The sequence below is a fragment of the Mytilus galloprovincialis genome, chromosome 5 (assembly GCF_965363235.1).
Source record: "Mytilus galloprovincialis chromosome 5, xbMytGall1.hap1.1, whole genome shotgun sequence".
In the NCBI taxonomy this organism is placed as follows: Eukaryota; Metazoa; Mollusca; class Bivalvia; order Mytilida; family Mytilidae; genus Mytilus; species Mytilus galloprovincialis.
The window spans coordinates 7,307,200-7,323,696 of record NC_134842.1 but is presented as its reverse complement, the minus strand read 5'-3'; the positions used below and the strand labels follow the sequence as shown (position 1 = coordinate 7,323,696).

General features: G+C 32.1%; 1 protein-coding gene across 1 annotated transcript; it reads right to left on the bottom strand.

The window, feature by feature from the left end:
• Window positions 1–3,886: 3,886 nt before the first annotated feature.
• LOC143075051 (3 beta-hydroxysteroid dehydrogenase/Delta 5-->4-isomerase type 2-like) lies at window positions 3,887–15,711 on the bottom strand. The gene is made up of 4 exons (XM_076250305.1): window positions 15,554–15,711; window positions 6,873–7,037; window positions 5,546–5,761; window positions 3,887–4,809 (listed from the first exon to the last, which is right to left on the bottom strand). Exons 1-4 carry the CDS (start codon window positions 15,687–15,689, stop codon window positions 4,256–4,258), a joined length of 1,071 nt encoding a protein of 356 aa, XP_076106420.1. The 5' UTR covers window positions 15,690–15,711; the 3' UTR covers window positions 3,887–4,255.
• Between the last annotated feature and the right edge of the window lie 786 nt (window positions 15,712–16,497).

Here is a 16,497-nt window from a genome sequence, read left to right as displayed (position 1 = left end):
AGGAACAAACAACACTACATATTCTGATTTATTTAATTCTATGCAAGGTAGATGGGAAACATCGTTTGTAAACATGGCTCTGTTTACAGGAACTCTTTTTGTATATTGTAGTCCACCTGTCAATATGTCGGACAGTAACTCAAACGCTTTATGTAATCATCAAAAGTCAATCATAACTATGCCATTATGTCACTATAATCTTTTCTCCTCTAAATGGGGATGTAGGATATATGGAAAAAAAGTAAAATCACAAAAATACTGAACTCTGGAAAAATTCAAAACGAAAAGTCACTTATGATATGGCAAAATAAAATGATAAAACACATCAAACGAATGGACAACAACTGTTATATTCCTGACTTGGTACAGGCATTTTCAAATGTAGAAAATGGTAGATTGAGCATGGGTTTATTGCGCTAAACTTCTCACTTGTATGACAGTTGCATCAACCTTTATAATAGTAATAATGATGCGTGAACGAAACAAACAGACACAATAAGTAAAAATGTCACAAATAGGGGTAAGTAGTCTAATTTAGTAGGTCACATTTGTGAAAAGGGAACAGGATTGTAGTTACGACATAAGGAACATATCCGATATCATCTATTATAACAGATAGTCCATAACGGTCAATTAACTCGTGCTAAGTTCGTAAAATTTACAAAATGATGATTTAAGTTAACTAAACTCTTGGTTTAAAATTGAACAGGTCACCATTGGGCAGCTGAAATCATCTCTTTTGTTGTAAAGTTTTGTTTTCAACCGACCCTCATATTCAATTTCTAGATATAAGTCATAATCAAGTGGCAAAATCAAAAGCTCAAACACATCAAACGAAGGGATAACAACTGTCATATTCCTGACTTGGTACAGGCATTTTCTTATGTAGAAAATGGTGGATTGAACCTGGTTTTATAGAGCTAAATATCTCAATTGTATGACACATCAAATTCCATTACATTTACAACGATGCGTGAACAAAACAGACATAAAAGGTAAAACTGTCAAAATATGGGTACAGCAGTCATCACTGTCACAATCTCAAACCAAACAAATATTTAAAAAAGAAGCTCAAAAAGCATCTATCAAATTTAACAACCACATTCATTGGGGATGTAGGATATGTGAGATATAGTTGGAGAAAAAACACACAGAAAAAATCTCTGTATCAAGTATAGCTTTAAATAATAATAATAGAAAAGGAAAAATTTTCGGTATTCTGAACCAGAAAGAGAAAAAAATCTGACATTATGTCCATTCAAGACTGTTACCATAAAGTGTTGTTTTTTTATTATTATTTAGCCCCAGTGTAGCTAGTAGAGGGGTGATATTGGGAAAAAATAAATCACAAAAATGCTGAACTCAAGAGGAAAGTTCATTACGGAAAGTCCTGATTCAAATGGCAAAATCTAAAGCTCAAACACACCAGCGAATGACAACAATTGTCAAATTCCTGACTTGGTATAGACATTTTCTTGTAAAAAATGGCGGAATACGCCTAGTTGTATAGCTAGCTAAACCTCTCACGTGCAGTAAGTGAATACAACAATGCAGCTGAACACGTTAAATCAGTTCATACAGTTGGATGAAATGATAGACATATTTTATTGAAAATAAGATTGTGTTTTTTCACAAATAAAACCAAGTACCTGCTATTAGTTTAAACATATTTTATTTACTCAAAGTAAAACTGATTGGACACAAGTAAGCCATACTTATGAAGTCCGCTCCGAATAACAATGAATTACAATACAATATTAATATGAGCATGCAATAATTGAAAATATACGATACTTTACAAATCTATCAATTGAAAAGATGAAATCGAAATAACGTAAAAATTTGTAATGAAGATGATGATGACGTGAATGTACTGCAAATACACTTTTTCTACATACCAAGAAATCTCTCAGGACTTTTAATAAATTCGAATACATGTTAAAATATATTCACGTCTTGTTCATACAAGAGGATTGGCTTACCAGATGTTAGTAACCTAACATTCATTATAAGGTCATCAGGAAACCATCTTAGATTGTTCATCAGAATTTCTCTCTGATGTGTATATAAAGAACAGTCGAAAAGGACATGGGGTACAGTCTCAATGTTGCATCAACAAAAACAAAATGGATCAGCAATTATATTGACTCTAAACAAGTCATAGTTCAAGAAAGATGAGTAGCATCTGAATTGTGTTAGAATCATATTTAGTTTCCTCGGTGCATATAGAAAGTGCTTAGGTACATCTTTATTTGTGGTATTTAACCTTTTTACTTAGATTTTAAATTTTGATATAGAGTCTGAGTTTCGAAGGGACAAATTGGTATGATTCTATAGTCTAATAGTTAATGGTATGAAAGATTCTTTAGTAAGAGATAATCTTCAAAACGGAACAATGATAGCATTGCCATTTCTCAAGGGATATACAGTTGTGCTCTGTACACTAGGTGGAACAAGTACCTGCTATATAATATCAGCCGAATAAAGAATTATATATACCAATTATCAAATTAATTGAACGATATCTTCCTTTTCCTTGGTTCAATTGTGAATCTGACTCATCATTGAAACACACACGTCCATTTGTGACCATTTAGTTAGTTAGTTCGTCTTTTTCGTCTATAGCTTTACCGTCCGCTGGTAAATACATTTGTACAAGCGAAATTGTTTATTTTAAACTTCGATAATTTGACTGTATTGCAGTGTATGGCAAGTGACGAAAGGGTACAAATATGCACTGTATTGTAATTTGTGTCGTTGTCGTTTCTGGTGTACATATTTACATGAAAGCATTATTTTAATCTCTGTCTGCCTTCAATCAGATTGATATACGAATCATTTTTCTGCTGCCATTGAATTGTGACTACATCGGGTTTTTGTAGACGTTTGACGAAACGTTTTGAATAATATCTACATCTGTATGAGTATGCTGTGGATGCCAATAATGGCTTTGATACAACAGTCGAGAGAGTGCCATCGATTTATTGAACCATCCTCTCACTATTATCATAATGTTTTATGATAATTTAGTTTGACATGTTTGACGGAAAGTTAGAAAGATAGACGTTCATTTTTACGAATGTGCCCTACCGAATTAGACTATTTACCGGATTTGTAATAACATAAGCAACACGACGGATGCCACATGTTGAGCAGGATCTGCTTACCCTCCCTGACCACCTGCTATCACCCTTAGATTTTGGTGGGGTTCGTGTTACTTAGTCTTTAGTTTTCTATGTTGTGTCTTCTGTACTATTATTTGTCTGTTATTTTTTTTTTTTTTTTTAAGCCATGGCGTTGTCAGTTTATTTTCAATCTATGAGTTTGACTATCCCTCTGGGATCTTTCGTCCCTCTTTGACGTATATAAAAATCAATGTTGAAATTGAACAAACTAGCAACATTCGTAACAAGATTTTCTAATCAAGAAGATTTACCAAACACTATATTGATTGATTGTGTTTGACCCTACTTCAACAGTTTTGTTATATATCATGGAGGTCGTTTTTCTTTTGATGAATGATTCTGGAGAGTACCACCGACCTTCGTCAGGAAATCTGACAATCCTAGTCAATTAGGATCGAAATCAAACGCTCCTGCCACGTGTGTTGTTCGAACTCACAACCAATGTGTTGTCAGTGATTACTGAAGATTAAATTACTCAGATCAATCGGTAACAGATCCATACACAAGCATCACTATACTGATGCAAAAAAAAAAAAAGGCGCAAAAGATACAGTTATTTGAATAAGATTAACATCCTTAAAACACCAATAAACAGAAAGAAGAGCACACAACATTACCAAGATAATCACTATACTAATTAATGAACATTTAAAAAAAAAGTTAGTCAGTGTTAAACATGTTAAATTTTAAATGTATACATATACAACGCAAAACATTGACATTTAATTTAGACAGCATATGAATTATGATTAAGAAAACAGACAGATGTTGAAATATAATATGCAAGCAGTGGTGTTCTGCACCAACGTCCGTAATGATTTTTAGGTACAAGACTACTCATCAAATTTATTAATGATCAGATAAAGTAGATGCATAATTTGTTTTACTTAGTTACTAATGTAGTATATAATCATCTAGAAATGTTCCAAGTAACCATAACAACATGTATGATAAACTAACAACGAAAATCACTGCTGAATTACATGTATTAATATCATGCCATACTAAAAAGTCATACTTATAGAAAAAAAAAAAATCTCACTGACACATCCGTTTCTAAATTATATTCATCAAACAACTTTTGCGTAAAACTGTTTAGACATTTCAATAGAAGTTTTGTAGTCGTATAATGGTTTGTATCCCAGTAACGTGTTGGCTTTATCGTACGTGACGTAACACGTGGTGTTCAGAAACGATATACTTCCGGTTGTGAATCCTAAATTTACTAAATCTACAGGTGTAAAGAATCGTATAACATAAAATACACAATAAACAATAAATACAAATGACATTATTAACCAGTATGGTACATGCCAGGATGACGTTTTGACATTAAACTGTTCAAAGAATGGTCTGATGGTTTCCGGGAATATGTTCGGTGGTGTATCGTCTGCTGCAAAGAAATATTCACCTCCAACTTCTGGGTTCCGTTGAATAGCTTCTATTGCTTTGATAAACACATAAGCACAGTTACCAGCATAACTATAGTGTACACGTGCTGTCATTGGTCCAATCAGAGTGTACGTTTTATCTTTGAACGGTTGAACACTTGGTGTAATATTGTGGTAGTCAAGTTCGCCATATAGTGGTAGTGGCAGGATTGCTAATGTTCTTAAAGACTTTCCTATATAAAAATCATGAGTTACCAATTAATAATCAATTTAAATATTTTCTTTAGCATTGATACTGTTGTATTTATAAATCCGACCTTACAGACGCTAAGATATTATTGTATTATAGTGCTTCAAGTTATAAAATTTTATACAATGATTCAAAATTGAACTTCATAAGTTGCTTGGTTTTTACTGTTACAGCTTCTTTAATACTTCCAAATTATTCCTATGGTTACTGACTGCATGGAGGTGCGAATTCAAGATATGAGCAAAGGCATAGGGGCCGGAGAAGCACACTAAAATATAAGCAGTTCAAAAATAGAATAATGTATTTATAACATAAATTTTCGCCTAATATAAGGAGTACTCGTTAGTACAAACTAACAATAAACTGTGTAACGCTAGTGATTAAAACAAATCTTGAGCTGACTAACATAATTTTATGTTCCCAGATATATATATATAATGCATTAATTTGGCCTCCATGTTATTTTGTAATAAATGTAGTACGCTTACAGAAAGTTGTTATTTTGATTGTTTAACATCATTTTGAAATATGTAGGAAACTGTTTTATAGGTTATAATAAAAATCGTAACACGAAGACAAAAAATATCGTTCACTTCAAAATCTTGTACCAAAGATTGGTAATCAAAATGATATTTTTACTCTGTGTAAGGTATTAATTTGTTTAAAATGAGTACTTTGTCGACTGGATACTACACATTACATGTACATGTATTATTTACCATTTTTGAGTTTACTTCCATTTGCTCCTAACACCATTTTCTGAGCTTTTGACTTTGACTTAGCATATGCTCCAAAGTACAAGTTAGTCTGTGGTTGCACTGAAGTCTCAGTTCCCGCCTTTATTTCCCGTGGACCATAGAATATGCTAAGAGAGCTGCAGTAGATTAGGTATGGTACATTTTTATCCTTACATGCCTTCATAATAGTTTCCGTTCCTTCAAATAAAAAGTAAAAATTACAATCAGATTAAGTACATTTTAGATATGTTTCTATGTAGTTTTGTCTGCATTTGATCAACCAGCTCAAATCTTTGTAACTAACTTCCACTATATATTGACTGCATGGAGGTGCAAATTCAAGATATGAGCAAAGGCATAGGGGCCGGAGAAGCACACTAAAATATAAGCAGTTCAAAAATAGAATAATGTATTTATAACATAAATTTTTGCCTAATATAAGGAGTACTCGTTTTCTCTTCTCGCGGTTTCCCTCAGGCTGCTTAAATATCTTATAGTTACGTAACCGATTCGATGGTTTCATGGACGCGTGTTCCCTTCAAGTGCAGGAGGTCATGGGTTCGAAACCCGGTCATATCAAACGAAAGACTTTAAAGTTGGTATTTGCCGGTTCTCCGCTTAACACACGACATAAAGGAGCAAAGGCTAGCCGGCTCGAAATCAGAATAATTTGTATAACGAATATAACCACAATAAATGTGACATAGCTTTCAGTTGACTTAATTCTTACTACCCTTTAAACTAGGCCGTTAAAAAAAACGATTCAGTAAATCAGTCGAGTACGAAGCAGGGTTAAAATATCTAAAGATGTTTGCTAATACATGTATATGTCTTATAAAGTTGAACAGATCTCATTAAAGGTTATAGATATTCCCTATTCCAAGTGTGTTATCATTTGCATTACATGTTTATACTAGAATAACTGTAGCCATGTAGATTCGGATTCTTCTTTGATTGGACTTGCATACAATACTTACCGAGAAATATACTGAGTTTGTACATGTTATCGTTTGAAATGTTCTACATTTATCATTTCGGGGCATTTTAAAGCTGACTATGCTATATGGATTTTGTTCATCTCATAGACAATTACACCACAACTTCTTATTTCATATATACGGTGACCTATACTGTTATATTGACTTCTATGCCATTTAGTCTTTTGTGTAAAGCGTTGTTTCATTTACAATCCTATCACATCTTCTTATTTTTACACCAAATAAGAAGTACTTTTTTTTCTTTTACCATTTTTTTCTAAACTGAAACACAATTTCGCGGCACGAATTTATTTTTGTCTATTCACCATTACCTGTGACATTAACCTCGTGTAAAGTCTTATGATTAGGAAATAACCTCCAGTCTATCAGTGATGCAATATGAAGAACAACATCCACGCCATCACATGCTTCATTGACCACTGATTGGTCAGTGATACTTCCAACAAACATTTTCATTGGTTTACTTTTTTCAAAATCTGAAACAGACATGCACAAGAAATGGTTTAACGAATGTAAGAACATTATATATTTATGAACGAAACATTTATGCTTTACAAACTTTTGGTAATCTTCACTAGATTTATTCCATTCACCAATCAACATTATTAGGACTTTTATACATAAAGATTATCTAATCTATTTTGGGTGCGCATCAATTAACCAATTTAAAAGAGTTTAAAGCGATATTAAAGACATGCGATATATATATACCAAAGAGATAACCAAACACTTAAGTCGAAATAAACTGACGAGGCCATGGCTATAAATAGAATAAGACCAGCAGACAAAACCAATAGTACACAAAACACAACATAAAAAATAACTATATGACGGAGCAACATCAATTCAACCAAAAACCTTAAGGTGATCTTAGATGCTCCGGAAAAGAAATAATCAAAATGTTCTTTTTGTTTTTCTGTTTTCAAAATTTGTACAGTTTTTTTTCTCTGCATTAAAACAGGCGGTGTCTTAATGTCAGTTTGTGACATTGTTATATGACATTAAATGTGAAGGACAGCTATTGATAGTAGAAATGATGATCATAGGCTGCTATGATATCAGTGATAAAGTACTTTTGTAACCTCGAGCATTATATATGGTACGGCATTGTGGGTTATTTAAGAAATAATTTATTGGGGACTAGAATTAATATTGGTTTCAACACGGGTTAACTCTTCATACTAAAGATTTCCCATCCCTTGCTAAAGTGTGGTATATAGTAGGTTGTGTGGGATGTACACATACGCAGACACTTTTGTTCGTAATGGAGACGACATTTAATCCGAAGTTTCATGTAATAGGTTGATTAACGTGCTCTCTGAACGCAAAAAAATATTTGTATAACAACTCCTAGAGTGGTCCTTAAGTGGCCTGTTGTAAGACAAAATATTTCTTCCTCTCTCAGCTTCAGTGCTCGGAAAGATCTTATCCGGTACCATAAACCATAAATATTATTGAATCCGATGGCTGTCAAAAGTGCGAAACTTATACTCAACCGTTCAAAAGATGCAATGATCGCTATTTTGCTAAGTTAAGCCGGAGGACAATAATCCGTTTATTATTGCAAAAGATTAGACAATGAAAGATATATTGCATGAGAGCCTTTTATAATGTTCTTAAGGTCCTTAACTTGGGATTAATGAATTTTTGTATGTTTTGTAAACTATTGCTGTGGCAGTCTTCCCCTAGCTTTCAAGCTGTAAACTTGTGTTAATAAATTTGTATCTATTGTATACGGCCTTGCGTTTAAAGCAGCCACAGTGTCAATTATAGACCTACAGACTTTGATGTAACCCGTGCCGAAATTCACGGAGTTATACCGAAAAATAAGGGGTTATAAATACTTCAAAGAACCTACAGGTCTATCTTGTATGAAACTGTGTTGCTGCCACCTTTACCTTAACCTACCCTGTATTTGCCATCTATGCCAGATGAACTCAAGACATATACCCCATATCCCCTTTTAATCATAAGTTCTGTTGAAAATCGAAGGAAACATGAGTTTGATGTTTTTCATGTGTAAATCGTATGTTATTAATTTCAAGTTGAACAAACCAAATATTAAAAGGGAGATCAAGACATTCTTCATGCTTCGCACATTTGCGTATACTTGTATGTATATTCATCTGTTAAGAAATTATGAAACAGTGGGTGCGCATGTGCGAGAAATAAGAGGCATACATTTTTTCTCTGTCTGAAAATTTAAAAAAAATGGATTAATTAACATTATAGTGGTTTATGTGAGATTCTCTTTTACTCCATAAAATGATCATATTAGTGTAATACATGAATTCGAAGAAAAATGGCAAATCTGGGACGAAACGAAAAAAATCGAAAGGACAAAATGACAGTGGAGAAAACCCAAGTAAGTTAACGACGAACAGTGCTCACGCTAGAAATAAAAAACAAACAATGTAAATGAAATAAAAACAGTAAATAAATCAAAGTCTGAGGGAAAACCCACTTCTGTTGACAACCTATCTACAAAAAAAGATGAATATGAATACCTATTGTATGTCACCGAATGTGCAACAGATGCAAATACCACAGTCTAATATGCAGATGTTCAATCAGAGATCACCAGATTTTTTTACTGGCACTACTTCCAGTCCTTTCCCTAATATGATGCAACCTGTTATGCAATCTACTATGAATCAAGGTACCGATACTCAGGGTATAATAGAGGCCCTAGTACTCAAAGTAGATAAGATTTTTGAAAAACTCACAACCCTAGATAAAGTTAATGAAAAACTATGTAAATTTGAATCAACCATGAATAATCTCGTCAAAAATGTTGATAAAGTTTCTAAACGTATGGACGATGTCGAAAAAAGCATGGAATTTGTCAATGAACAGTTTGAAATAAGTAAAACAGATCATACGACAGTCACCTCTTCAGTCTCTCAGTTACAAGCTGGGTTTAATGATATGTCACTTGATGTTGATAATTTAAAATCTGATCTCAGTAACCTACATAATAAACACTTAGATCTGCAAACCAGATCTATGAGGGAGAATTTGGTGTTTACTGGACTACCCCTGACCAATGAAACAGAGGATACGGAGGACTTACTGAGACAATTCATGAGAAATGAGATGAAAATGGACTCCGCTATCGATTTCCATAGGGCACACAGATTTGGAAAGGAATCTTCTGTTAAAGACCGACAAAATAGAAACTTATACAATACTAGACCGATAGTTTGTCGTTTCAAAAACTTCAAAGACAGGAGCAAGTTCGATACGCTGCTTCGGCGTTGAAAGGGACCCATTTTGGAGTGAATGAACAATTTCCCAAAGAAATTAATGACAGGAGAAAGATACTGTGGCCCTACTTCAAAGAAGCCAAAAGTCAAAAACGGAAGGTTCATTTAAAAAAGGATCGTTTATTTATTGACGGGGCTGAATTCATCCCACCTGACAGAAGCGACGAGGCAAGAATGGAGACAAATGAAAGACAACTATATATTGGACGAGGGGCACGCCCGAAAACTTCCATCCACGGTCTTAATAATCAAACAAGAAACACTGGTCGAGACCCCCGTAAATCGCAAACCCCAAGTTAAGGAGGTCAAGGAGGATTAAAGAACAGTTGTTGTCAACCAAATTACTCAAGCGGAACAGATTTTCACCGTAGTAAAAGTGTTAATTCTATTCACTGATTGGCGGAAGTACTGGCAAGGACAGTCATGCTTTTTTTGCTCCGGCAAAAACTCTAACTAGTAAGATCTAGGCCAGCATATAAACTTAACAAATGGAATGGAGTCATAGATTTTGAGGATTTTATTCGAACGGTAAAATTAATTTTTCAACAACTTTACAGATTTCACGACAATAATGAAAAATATTCTGAATATTTCGTTTACTACAAGAGATTTGTAGCTAATGCTAATGTTGCTAACGTCGTCGGGTTGTTAGTGGAGATTGATTGTTCTCCATTGTTCTCTCGGCGTTCAATTGCAACAACAATAACTTTATTATATATATTTTGAATAATAATGTCGGAATACAAAGCACTTGATACCAAAACTATCTCTATATTAAACTCTGTACTTGCTGTCGTGGCAGATCTCCAGACAAAATGTGGAAAGCTTGAGCGGGAAGTTTCAAGGATATCGCAATTTGAGGGGAAATTAGACGCAATGATAACAAGAATTGAACACGTGGAACAGAAGTGCGAAATTGTGTTGAACCGAAATAAAATGATCGAAGAAAAAGGAGAACAAATGAGTACGGTTGTGCATAAAATTATAGATCGCTGCAAAGAAAATGTGTCGAAAATATCATTGCTAGAAGAAGCAAAAGATAACAAAGAAAACACATTCGATATAAAATGCGTCAATGACCGATTGTCAAATATGGAGAGCGATGTCGAAGAGTTACAATGGAGATCAATGACTAACAATATCATTATATCCGGATTAAAGCACGAGCCAAATTGGGATACAGAGAACATTGTAAGGGATTTTATCCGCAAAAAACTCGGAATCGTTGAAAATATGAATTTCGTTTCTGTACATCGTTTCGGAAAGCAAAGACAATATATAATGATTAAGTTTGTATCTTTGAAAGATAAACAGTTAGTCATGAGGAACTGTCACAAATTAAAGGGGACAAACATTTCTGTCCGCGCACAATTTCCTGTAAAAATTGAAAAGAAGAGGAAAAGCCTATATCCTGTTTTAAAGCAGGCAAAGAAAGACCGAAAGAAAGCTGTTTTGATAAGAGATAAACTTTTCATAGAAGGAGAATTGTACAAAACAAACGATGACAGAGTATCAAAATACATGGATCGCAAGGAAATACCGAACAGAAACAGCCAAATTTTTGAAGCCGATGAATTATCGGATAAATGTCCATTAATTAATTCGACCCGACCCAGTGATTTTAACTCATGGAATCGTCCGATACCAAATCTGCGGGAAATGCTGAAGCGGAATAGAATTAATTCTGACGAACCTGATACGTAATTTAAAGCCTGGCCTATACAAATTAGTGCGAAGTGCATGAACTCTATCAATAATCTATCTTGAAAAATTATTTCTACGCTAGTACTATCCTAAACTTATTTCACAGATACTGAAAACTTCTTTTTCACCCGTAGTGATAAAAGGTTTGCGTTATTTTTTATTTGTAATATTTATTGAGCAATTTATTATTTTGTATACTACATAATGCTGCTCTTGTTGCACACAATATGTGCCTGAGTGTATTAATAAACTTGACTTGTCTTGACTTTACTTCTAAAGAAAACAATAAATTACAATTATTGATACTAAATGTATGTGGTTTAAAGTCTAAACTCTTATATCCAGAATTTAGAAATTTATTACAAGAGCATGATATTGTTTGTTTCTCAGAGACCAAATTAGATGACTTAGATGATATATCTTTAGAAAATTTTACTTTTTATTGTAAAAATAGAAAAAAAATCTCAAATTATAGATCAGGTGGTTTAGCTTTTGGACATAAAAGTTCTTTAAACAATTATATCACTCCAATTGATTCAAATTGTCCTTTTGTCTTTTGGTTTAAAATTTGTAAGAAATTAGTACAGTTACCACAAGATCTAATATGTGGTGTTATTTACATTCCACCTATTAATACTTTATATACAGCAGATGATGCTATATCTGAGATAGAAATAGAACTGCATAATATGTATAAAGATTCACAATATGTCTGCTTATTTGGCGATTTTAATAGTCGTACTGGTACATTAGCTGATTTTTATGATATAGATGATTTTGATGATACATTTGTAAATGAATTGATTGATTTTAATGAGTTTTCTGAAATAGGCATTTTAGACGACCTTGGTATACCGAGGAAAAGAAATTCTCAAGATCAAACAGTTAATACATATGGCAGAAAGCTTATCAGTTTTTGTAAAAATAACAACATATTTATATTGAACGGTCGATTTTTATCTGACAAAGTTGGTAACCCGACAAGTCGTAACTCAAGCGTAGTTGACTACGTAATGGGCTCGGCAAATATATTTCAGAAAATTGTTGATTTTGAAATAATGCAATTTAGCAATTTATATTCGGATATTCATAAACCAATCTTTTTAAAATTAGATTGTAATGTAAAAACAGATATGCTAAAAGAAAATACATGTATCAGAAATAATGAAAAATACATAGGTAAATGGAAACATGAAAAGAGTACTGATTTTAAAAGTAACATAAACAGAGATGAGGTTAATGATTTATTGTCACATATCTTAGAAATACATGATGATATAAGTAAAGTAGATCAAAACAGTGTAAATGAAATTGTTACCAATGTTACTAAAATTTTGCTTGATTCAGCAGAAAAAACTTTTGGTGTAGTTACGAAAGATTGTAGTAATTCAAAAGAAGAATATAACAATAAAGAATGGTTTAATCACGATTGTAAAAATAGTAGAAGAGATTATAGAAAGTCATTAAGATTGTATAAACATTACGGTTCTAATATTTTCAAAGTTAGACTACGAAATAGTGAAAAAATGTATAAAAAAACTATGGATGATAGCATTCGTCTCTATAATCATGACTTGAAGAAGAAAATGAAAGAATTACGTATGAAAAAGCCACGTGATTTTTGGAAATTTTTTAATAAGTTTAAATGTCCAGTGAATAATGACATTGATATCAAACAGTTTTATGATTTTTTTAAAGAAATGAATAAAGATACTCTTAACAGAGCAAATATTGAACTAGATAACAATTTTGATGGTGATAGATCAAATTATTTTTTGAACAAAACAATAACAAGAGACGAGGTTATCAAAGGTATACAAAGTGTTAAAAATAATAAGTCACCTGGTGACGACTTGATAATAAATGAGTATATTTCATCATCTTCTGAATTGATGTTAGATATATATGTATATATGTTCAATTTAATTTTTGATACAGGTTTTTTACCTGAAATATGGCTTTTAGGAAATGTTATTCCAGTGTTTAAAAACAAAGGTAGTAAAAGGGAACCGAAAAACTATCGGCCAATAACATTACTATCAAGTTTAGGTAAAATATTTACTTCCATTTTAAGCAGTAGACTTGGTGATTATTTAGATGAGTTTTTAATTTTAGAAGAAAACCAAGCAGGTTTTAGACCAGGATACAACACAAATGATCATATTTTTGCTATTTATGCCTTTTTCGAGCTATTGAAATTAAAGAAGAAAAAGTTATTTTGTGCGTTCATTGATTTTCAGAGAGCTTTTGATTCTATTCAAAGAAATCTCCTTTTATTTAAACTGTTGAATAATAATATTAACGGAAAATTTTTCCGAGTTATACAAAATATGTATAATGATATAAAATCCCGTGTTGTTTTCAATAATGAGAAATCTGACTTCTTCCCTTGCGAAATTGGTGTACGGCAAGGTGAAAATCTATCGCCTGCTCTGTTTTCTGTATATCTAAACGATTTACAAGCATTTTTAGAAGAGTTAGATTCAAAAGGTTTACAGTCAATAAGTGCAGACCTAGAAAATGAACTAGATGTGTATCTTAAGATTTTCTTACTGTTATATGCTGATGACACTGTTTTATTAGCGGATAGTAGCACTGAATTACAAAATATGTTAAACAATTTTGCCATATATTGTAACAAATGGCAACTTAAGGTAAATGTTGATAAAACAAAAATTCTTGTTTTTGCAAATGGCAGACTTCCACAAAATTTGAATTTTTTTATTAATGATAATGAAATTGAGATTGTTAAAAATTATAAATATTTAGGAATATTTTTTTCTAAAAGTGGTTCTTTTTTACAAACTAGAAAATACTTACGAGATCAAGGAATAAAGGCTATGTATTCTATCTTGAAGAAAAGTAGAATTAATAACTTATCTATTGAATGTCAACTAGATCTCTTTGATAAGGCTGTTGTACCTATTTTGTTATATGGATCAGAGATTTGGGGGTTTGAAAACTTTGACTTGTTAGAGCGAGTACACCTAAAATTTTGTAAACTCATTTTACATTTGAAGCAATCAACCCCAGATTGTATAGTTTATGCAGAACTGGGCAGATTCCCATTATTTCTTTATGCAAAAGTTCGTATGATAAATTTTTGGGGCAGAATTATAAACGGTAAAGAGTATAAAATTGCTCATGTTCTTTATAAACTATTACTTATAAATTTAAATAACTATGGTTTTGAAAGTAAATGGTTGATTTATATTAAAAATATTTTTAATAATTGTGGAATGTCTAATATTTGGAACCTTCATTTTGCTGACAAATGGGTATCAAAAAGTGTGGAACAAAAGCTTAAAGATCAGTTCACACAATTATGTTTGTCACAGATAGAAACCTTACCTAAATGTCTATGTTATAGAATTTTTAAAAATAATCTGAAATTTGAGAATTATCTCAACATATTGCCTAATAATTTATTATTTGTATACTGCAAATTTAGATGCGGTAGTCACCGTTTACCAATTGAGACGGGAAGATGGCGAGGCTTGTCACGAAACGACAGACTTTGTCATCTATGCAATTCAAGTGAAATCGGTGACGAATATCATTATATAATGACTTGTAAATCTTTACATTTAGAGAGAAAGAAATTTCTACCTGAATATTGCTGTAAAAATCCAAATACATACAAATTTGATAGTTTATTTAATTCAGACAATATTATCATTTTAGAAAAATTATGTAAGTTTATAAAAACAATACTGGTGAAAGTCAGTCCTCCAAGTTAAGTTACGTTATTTGTTCACACATGTGCATGCTTATAAAATCATATATGTAATTGTAAATATATATTTTCTCTGTAACTATGACATGTAGTTTTGTGAGAATAAAGTTCACAAAGTTCAAAACATTTAAATAAATATTACTTATTCTTGATATGGCGACTTTCTTAAACTTTATTACACATGTTAAAAAAAAACATTGTAACAGTTAAGATAAATCACATGTAACTTTCAATGTTCATGATGCATTTGTCAAAGGAATTATGAAATATTATTATGAGGCCATACCTAGTTTTTGTTCGTATTTCACAACATCTAAAATACGAATTTCTTTGACATCAGTTCCCAGAAGGTGTAAATGTTTGATAATATGTTGTCCTAAACATCCGCTCCCACCAGTTACCAAGACAACACCACTAGCCATCTTTCTTTTGAGTTGTCTTCTGTTTCACATAATAAAGATTGGGAAATGTTAACACAATTTTCTTTTTAAAACGTGAACTTGCATAATAATTTTTTAAGGCCTACTTAAGCTTGAATCATAATAACATAAGGTTCCAATGGCCATCTTTTTATAAAAAAAAATAAACAGTGTTTCTCGTCTCATTTACGTATTTTCCAAATTCTACTATAATGTAGTTTTTATAAATTCCAGATGATGAATGATCTATTCAACCATCATGCTAGCTATATAAAATAAACTCGGTCCAATAATACTAGTATATAAGAAAAACAGGAAGTTAAACATGTTAAAAATAGTTTACATTCTTACCTTTGTTATGTGTGATATTTTTAAAAGTAGTTAAGTACTATGGTAAACTAGTGAACTAGTTATAACCCACGTGACCTTGTGTTATCACATTTATCACGCATTGACACTATTTAAATAATGAATGATTAAAGTCCCGATAGAAATCTATACAAAGTGCAGTAGAATGAAACTATTTTCTATATTCATTAATTTTGTAACTTATAACTAATAAAATTGAGATTGGAGAGTTAGTATATTATTATTCATTTATTTGAAGTTTATTAATAAATATCGTCTTTTTCATCTCAAGCCTGCAGTATTTGACAGTTAATTTGATATGTCAAACTTTTGACCACACATGTATGCATATGTATGCATGTATTCCAGCTGAAGAACGTTTCGGGTGCGGGAATTTCTCGATGCATTGAAGACCTGTTGGTGACCTTCTGCTGTTGTTTGCTCTATGGTCGGGTTGTTGTCT

What these genes read in the sequence shown, in the direction of transcription:
- LOC143075051 (XM_076250305.1), bottom strand. Translation starts at nt 15,689, where the DNA reads ATGGCTAGTGGTGTTGTCTTGGTAACTGGTGGGAGCGGATGTTTAGGA. An exon ending in ACACGAGGTTAATGTCACAG is followed by an intron (nt 5,762 to 6,872) that starts GTAATGGTGAAT and finishes TTTTATTTGAAG; the next exon opens with GAACGGAAACTATTATGAAG. An exon ending in TGGAAGTAAACTCAAAAATG is followed by an intron (nt 4,810 to 5,545) that starts GTAAATAATACA and finishes ATTTTTATATAG; the next exon opens with GAAAGTCTTTAAGAACATTA.